We start from the raw sequence: 8,315 nt of genomic DNA, 5'->3' as shown, positions 1-8,315 counted from the left end.
TAATAATAATATTTTAGTTCCGGGTTCCAAATCAGTTTCAATTTTCATTTCAGTTCCACTTTCTATTTTAGTTCTTATTTCCATTTCAATTCACAGACTCCTTTTTCCTTAAGCAATATCTGTGAATGATGATTTTTGTAATTTTTTCCCCGTTTTTTTTTTTTTAGAAAAATCCAAAGTTTTCCTTCGTTAAATGCATCCTGAATTTATTTGTTATGTCCAAAAAAAAAAATAAAAACGAAAGAAATCATTCATTTTTTATTTCATTATAGTACACTTTTAATATGTAATCATTTTCATCTTAAATAACAAAAGCGTCTGCCTAGGTAAATATTCACACGAATATATCCACATGTTTTCAAGTTTGTTGAATAATAACCAATGTACAAGTATTTCCGCTGTGCGTAAATCCCAATACCAAATGTCCATATAAACGTGAAATACTTTTTCAACAAAAATATGAATGAATGAATTCAATAAACTTTGAAGCTTTTATGTTTTTTTCGACCATGGTTTTGTTGCTTTATTACACATGTGTTCCGTGTTAACTTCGACGGGCGGGAGGATATGAACTAGTAAAAACTGAAATGCATTTCCTGCTTTAAAAAGCACATTCATACATATTTATTGCATTCACTTTATGTTTTGGTTGAATGGCTGCGTTACTGAATTTTCTGTTTCGCTATTGTATTTTTATGGAGATATTAAGGCATTCAAACTCAAAAACCGATGTCAATAACTGTAGTTTCCAAGCGGGCATCTCCATCCTCTTCGTGCAATTTTCTCACTTAATATTATTCATAGAAACTTAAATTATAAATAATTTTGATCAATTCAAATAATTCTTACAGCTTTTCCGCTAAAAAATTATCAAGAGGCAGATGGGGAAACAATTAAACCCATTACCGTTCTTTTCCTATAAAACTTGTCTAAAATTTCATTTTCAAAACTGAACTGTTCCTAATTGGAATATCACTGTAAGCCTGGAATTCTCTGAGTTGAATACCTCCACAGTTATGCGAATGTTTTATAAAGAATCAAAAAAAAAATTTATATATATATATAAAAACAAACAAATTTTTGAATATTTGGTTAGTTTAGTATTTTTGTTTTTTAACGATTACATTGAATAGTTCACTGTTTTTAAATGTGATTTGTTTTACATATTGTGGTTGTTTTGTATTTTTTTTTTTTTGGTTTTTTCATTTTCTGTTTTCTTTCTCTCTTACGGTTAACCAAACCAAATTTTTGTTAGTAATTTGTTTGTTATGAAATTTTTCTCTTTTTTTTTTTTAGGATTTTTGTATTTATTTTCTTCTTCTTTTTTTTGTTATTATATTTTATTGAGAGTGAAATGTGTAAATAATTTTGATTGATTTGCTATATATAAAATATAAATTCTATATAATACATTTGAATAATATAAATTTTCATATTCTAATATTCATGCACAATGTGATTGCGAGGATTATTCGAAAAGTCTTGCTTTGATAGAATGTCTTCAAATGTTTTTATCAGCCTGAAGCCTGAAGAACGATATTTTTGCTACTTTCCTCTCAGCAGAAAAAAAAAAAGAAAAATGAAAGTTCGCAGCACACAGAGACTTTTATGCAATGATTATAGAATACAGAGATCGTTTTAGTATGACTTTCGGCAACACATAGTTGGCTTAAGGAGGTCGGAAAGTAATTTCTCCTTTTATTTGGTCAAAATTAAAGGGCGTTCCATATTATCATGAACGGTCGAAATCGATAAATTTAATCTCTCAGCGAGCTCACGAGTTGTTATTCGGTCATTTTCATTAATGCATGTCTTTAATTTCGGTTCAAGATCAAAAATGTGGGATCGAAATTTCGCAAACTAATTTTGGCACTGGTGTGTTGCCGCTACTATGGAACTTCCTCGCAAGCAACCCTTGTTATATGAACTGTCAAATTGATTGTGAAAAAATACAATGCAGTCGTCAGGTGGATACAAAAAATAATTAAAAAATTACTTTCCGGACAAACTAATAAACGGGGCCTAGACTACGTTAATAGATATATTCAAGTAAGCCATTTTTTAAACGTGAGATTTAAACGTGAGATTGAAACATTCTTAGGCATCACTGTTTTATCAAGAAGAAATAGACACGATCGCTAGCAATAAATGATTTCACTGTTTTATATAATACCGATCTACTTGGAGAAAAATTGAAAAGGATTAGCTTTAATTTCTTTCTTTTTCTTGTCCAGTGAAATAACTTCTGCGCGGTGGTCTAATCGCTTATCCATCTTACGTCTATTATATTGTTTGACGATATATTTTATTATATATATATATTTATAATGTACAATATTCAATATCTGTATTTTAGAAACTAATCTATAAGCAGAACTGAACCGATTTAAAAAAAGAATATCGTTAATAAGGAAACTTTTGCTGTTATTAGTTTCGCCTTAAAATAAATGGAGCAATCCTCGTTTATGGCCCGATTTTGATTTCCTTTTTTTTTCAGTGCTTAGTAATATTCATAATTTACATTTTTATGAATAGCAAGTATAATAAATTACCAGAAGATTTTTAGTAAATTGTTTTCTTTCAAACATATTACATTTTTCTTCCTTTTCATATCTTTTATATAAGTTTTCTATTGTGTTAATGTAGCCTTACGTCTTACGCTGAATTATGAGAGACTGCACAGTGTTAGTGCATTTGTCATGCCTAAAAACATGCTACAAAAGTTGCATAAGTTATGCACTTGATCGTAACAAAACAAAAATCCATCCATTCGATATCTCAATTGTGGAAAGATGAAAGTTGCAGATTGAAAAGAAGCAAGAAATCGAAAACTTAGCCTAACGATATTTAAAGATTGGTTCTATATAGGGTCCCGAGAAGAATGCGCTAAGGTATTTAAAAAAGTAAAATAATTTCCGTTCAATAATTTTCATTTCATTTTCATGTTTAGTAAAACCCCTAGCAGAAAATGATCAAAAAACTTTTCTCACTTCTTGGTTATGAATAACCGATTTGATCACTGACCCGCTTATATAATAAACAAAAAAAAAACAAAACCTCGTTAGCCTGAAGGGTATTCAAAATTCGTCGTAACACCATATATGGAAGTTTTACTTGCTTCGTTTTTTACTTTTCTTCACATTTCTTTCTTCTCCTGTCATTTCGTACGCAAGATAATAAAGATCTCAGAAAAACGAAACCGCAAAATCCATCTCAAAATTTCAATTATATATAATATTTTCCTTTTCTTTTTCTAATCTTTATGCTTTGGCTCTGCTCTCTTTTTTTTTTTTTTTTCCTTTTTTTGTTTTACTTTTAGCTACAACTTGATTTCTTTCTTATCTGTGTACTTCTTTGTTTTTTGTTGCTTGTAAATGTTCAGTGTTGTTTGTATCCGGTATGCCGTCCATAACTACTTATTATGATTATGATTTGCAGTTACTTTTGTACAACACAAGTTAACTGTAATTGAGTAATCACTTCTTCAACATAGAACAATAGCCAAGAACGACAATACGTTTCTGCGTTTTTTCTCTCTCTCTTTCTCTCGCTCTCTCTCTCTCTCTCTCTCTACTTTCTCTAGCATTCAGATAATTTTTCTTTTCTTTTAAAATGGAATTGAAAAGCTTAAAAATTCAAAAATGTTGAAGTAAAAAAATTGTTTTCTCTGCAAAGTACGTACCACTACTCTAAACAAAGCAAAATTTGAGTATAAAAAATATATTATTAATTTTTTTAAAGCTGAAAAATTTTTAAATAAAAGATTTTCTCTTAGGCAATGTCTTCATCACTTCTTTTTTCACAAAGCATGGTGTCCTTGACGCACCTTATATAGAATTTGAAGAGCAAACGCAGCGCAATTCTCTATGGGGCACTAATTTTGTGAGGTCGTAGTTAGGTCTCATTTTCGAGATTCCTAGGTGTTTGTATGTTGTCAGATCGGGCGTAAAGTAAATAACTAACGTTTTGCCTTAGTATTGATTGTTTAGAGTTGCATTTTTAAGAGAAAACAGCTGTAAATTGAGAATGAAATAATATTCAAATAAATTTAATTTCGATCTACGACCAATGCTCGAGCTCAGAACGAAAACGCGCACAAAAGCCACTCAAAAATCAAACTAGTGTTAACAGGTGTTGTTCGATTATCGCAGAGTTACACGCTATGAATTCCTTCTGTTGAAATCAAGCTATTAACAAGCAAAAGTCGTTTGTGCGAAGTTATTCGAAAAGAAAGATCAAAATGGATTTAAAAAAGCAATAAAAAAATTGGTCGTACTTTTTGGACACCGTGCAGAATTCGCAGTACAAACGCAGTTCTATACAGCTTTGGAAACATTATATATAGTTATCCGACTGAGTGGCCGAGTACAACAACTCAAGTATCGTGAATCCAAATCACAAGCGCGATAGTTTTAAATAAAGCCGAAAGCCTCAAATAGTGGTGCTTTTAAGACTTTAGTCTTTAAATTTACTTATTCAGCTAAATTAATTATAATAATATTAATAAAGTAGTGTAAAATGTGGTGTAAATGACGCCAAGTTTTTGCCTTGGAGAATAAAGCAATCTTTCCAATAGTGTACAACGATCATGTGCTTGTTTTATATACTTTACGTAGGTGCAGCCAAGTAAGAAATGCCAATTCTATAAAAATTCTATGTCCTCCTTGTGGACATTTTAGTGCGAATTCTACAGACGGTGCAACAAACCCGTTAATATTAATGGTTTAATCAATGCTTTACCGATAGTAACATCAATGGTTTTGGTGCGAACTCTGGGGTAGAATTCACGCTACAAATGCACAATGCAAGTATTGATCAATTCTGTGTAGAATTGTTTCAGTTATCATTAAAGAAAGAGCCGAAGAAAAAAGGAAATTTATGAAAGATAAAAAAAAACTTATATAAAAAGAAAGTTGGAACAAGAACGAAAAAAGCTATGCCTACAAAAAAAGAACTAAATATTTACTAAGATGAAAAGAAAATCATATTAACTTATTTGCAAATGTAAATGTTATAGCCTACACCTCAGTTCTAATATAAGGGCATGTTAAGTTTGAGCGGATGTACGCATCCAGAAGGAGGTATTATTATAAGGAAAAATTCGAAATTGCCTTTTAAATCGGTTGCCGCTTGTCTGTCCCTCTGTCCATCTTATTGGCTTGTGCTCAACCTTCTGGTCACAAGTTTTAAGATGCTCTCACTAACATGTTACATTGACGCGTTTTGGCCCAAGGATACACTCGACTACCTCCCATATGACGCCTTATTTTGAAAAGTCCATATACAAGTGGCAAACAATACGAGTACCAGGCATAAATCGTCCAACCTACTCATTATAATCCGCGACGTTGCTCACAACTATTCTTTGTGGTGGGAACGATTTTTGATTATTATAGTTTTTTTTTTTTTTTTTTTTTTTTTTAACTCCGAACTGCTTTGTAAGAACTAGTTTCTGTAGAAAAATTACGAAATTCTAAAATAAATGAGTTTCTCTTTTCGAGTAAATGAAATGAAAGTTTGCTTTACTTTACATTATTATTATCGCAATATTTATTATAGTCTTCTGTAATTGTTGGAAGATAGACTATTAGAATCTAAGCATCTTTATCTGGAAGGAACTGAAAAAGATCGGATTTCACTGTTATTCATTTTTTGATTAGAAACTTTAAAATTTCAAAGGATTCACATTCTTTGAAAGGTCCTCGCTTGACTACGAATCGAGGAAGCGGTCTAGGAGCTGGCCTGCATTACCATTAAAAACTCCAAATTGTTTCTTTCCGTAGTAATATTATTTGTAATATATATTTTTATGAGCGTGCATATGTGTGAGTATACATGAATTCGATCTATATATTCTAGTTAATTTGCTCTTCGCAACGTATATGCAATGATTTGATTTTAATGTCAATCAAATTGTATGAAATTGATAAAGTAGACGAGGTATGTAAAAGGAAAATTATATTGGGTTGTGACAGCAAGGTGCTCCTAAGTTGGTCCTTATTTAATTTTGTTGTCGGTAGCTATCCATTCAGTAGTGTGCCCTCTCAGCTTGGATGTTATTTGTTTTTGAAATGCGTTACCCAAGCACTGCTTTGTCCTCTCAGAATGGGTGTCATTTAACGTGCATTAGCAAAGGAGAACAGTCCGCTTTGTGGGTTTGGTTTTGCCCGATTCGCTCTTATTTGTTGTTGGATGTCAAACTGTCCGTTTAGTAAATTTTGTCCCCACAGATTAGGTGTTATTTGTTGCGCGCTGTGATGGTGGGTGTCAAACTGCGGTTGTCCCCGTAGCAAACTTTGGCCTCCCAAATTGGTTGTTATTTGCTTTTGTTGTGCGTTACCAATGACCGGCTGTGCGCTTTGTACTCTCTGAACGGCCTTTGCTTGGTGAATACCAGCGTGTGGATCCGGCTTTGTTAAGTTTTCTGGCGCTACATATTTTATTTGCTTTTGTTCTTGGTTAACTAATACCGGCTCCAAGTCTTCTAAATGTTGTCCTCCCAAATTGTGTTTTATTTGTTTTTCTTGTGTATTACCAAGGACCGGCTGCCCGCTTTGCAAATTTTGTCCTCCATGAACGGCCTTGACTTGGCTTTCTTGTTGAATACCAGCGTGTGGCTCCGCGTTCGTTAAGTTTTTTGCCTCTACATTTTTTATTTGCTTTTGTTCTTGGTTAACAAGTGGCGGCTGCGAGTCTTCTAATTTCTGTACCTTCAAATTGTCTGTTGTTTGATTTTGTTCTTGATTACGGGAATGCAGCTGTGCTTCTAGTAAAGTTTTTATTTCTATATTGCTCCTTGTCTCATTTTGTTCTTGATTACCAACATGATCGTCTGGTGCATTTTGTACTTCCATATTAGCCATAATTTGGTCTTGTCGCGAATTATTACAATTCGGTGGTGCTTCTGGTAATGTTTGTACTGCCGCAGTGCCACTTATTGTTGCTACTGGTGAACCTAAATTTTTGATGTTAATTTCGAGTTTATATATGAGACAAAAAAATAAAAATGCATTAAGAAATGAATCTTACAAGTTTGTACCCGCTCTCCAGTGAAACGGGCAGGATCGACTATTGATTTGTTAATTTCAAATAACTTGGTAGCTATTTTTGTCATTTCAAAACCATATGCTATTAAGTCTTGGCCTATATCCGCATCTTCTAAGAGTAGCCATGCGTCTTTGATGAGTATTGATGCTTCAAATGCATGGGAGATAGCAAACTTCAAATTTCGGGATACTGTAACTCGTGATGCTTCCATTGCTACGCTGTGACAAAAAAAATGGTAAATAAAAATTATTCAATAAACAATTCCAGGGTTATAAATTTATCCTGATTAAGGGAACTCCTTTTCCAAGATTTTAAAAAAACAATTGAAAACCATTCCCAATGTCGTTTTACTCCATTTCTCTGCAGCACTCTAACTTTTTTTTTACGATACCCTAGCTGACGTTATAAAGTGTCGATGTACTTGAAGAAAACAAAATACTTCTTAGATGTCATTGAATAATGTATCTTGTATGTACATCGTTTCTTTTAAAGAATTGCTTAGTATTGCTTAGTAACTGGAAATTGTATAAAAAATAGTAATGCAGTCTTAATACAAATTCCAGAAAGGAGTATAATCATCCCGTAACAGATTAAGGCCCGTGCTGCTCCTTTACCAAGGATTTTACTTTGCTAAGCTCCAATGCCAAAACAAACTGCGACGAATATTACGAACGTGAAAAGTACTCCTTTTTAAAATTAATAGTTTTTCGGGTTTATATCAGTTATTTAGGCTCTATATAATGGAAATAAAAAAAAAGAATTTGACGCATAAGACAAATTGGGCAGGTTTCACGCGGCACTTGTCATGGAAAATATTTTCGGTCTTTAGTCATTACTGGACAGAGGCTACATAGAAATAGCAACGATTAAATGAATAAAATTGAAATAAATCCGAACTATATCTGCGACAACAAACCCAAATCTATAATTTTACTCGAATGTTGCAAGTTATAGAAGGCAATTTTATAATTTTCGCATTAAGATGTAAAAGAGAAAAGTCACTTTGTAGAACAAGGTGTATTCCCGGCAATCAAAGATTGAAACGTTTGGATACCGATGATATGAGCAACTGCAAACTGAAATGTTATCATTGAAGCCGAATTGATTTTTACCTGGTTTGATCCTTAGACAGCTTCCAAGAAAGCTCTTGCAGATTGAATTGAAATTGTTCCGCAGATATATACTTTAGACAAATCTTGATTTCTTCGGAGATTGATACAACACTTGAACGATTTCTAAACAATTTCGTAATATCGTGGATTTTGATC

General features: G+C 32.5%; 1 protein-coding gene across 1 annotated transcript; it reads right to left on the bottom strand.

Annotated features, from left to right (window-relative positions):
* Positions 1 to 5,719: 5,719 nt before the first annotated feature.
* LOC119641944 lies at positions 5,720 to 7,258 on the bottom strand. The gene is made up of 2 exons (XM_038040872.1): positions 7,030 to 7,258; positions 5,720 to 6,955 (listed from the first exon to the last, which is right to left on the bottom strand). Exons 1-2 carry the CDS (start codon positions 7,256 to 7,258, stop codon positions 6,117 to 6,119), a joined length of 1,068 nt encoding a protein of 355 aa, XP_037896800.1. The 3' UTR covers positions 5,720 to 6,116.
* Between the last annotated feature and the right edge of the window lie 1,057 nt (positions 7,259 to 8,315).

Source organism: Glossina fuscipes, unplaced genomic scaffold, assembly GCF_014805625.2.
Source record: "Glossina fuscipes isolate IAEA_lab_2018 unplaced genomic scaffold, Yale_Gfus_2 197, whole genome shotgun sequence".
Classification (NCBI taxonomy): domain Eukaryota; kingdom Metazoa; phylum Arthropoda; class Insecta; order Diptera; family Glossinidae; genus Glossina; species Glossina fuscipes.
This window is presented reverse-complemented; position numbering and strand designations above follow the sequence as displayed.

Excerpts from the sequence above, each read along its gene's own strand:
- LOC119641944 (XM_038040872.1), bottom strand. The coding sequence starts at position 7,258 with ATGGAAGCATCACGAGTTACAGTATCCCGAAATTTGAAGTTTGCTATC. Across the intron at positions 6,956-7,029 it reads TGGAGAGCGGGTACAAACTT|GTTCACCAGTAGCAACAATA; the intron begins GTAAGATTCATT and ends TCAAAAATTTAG.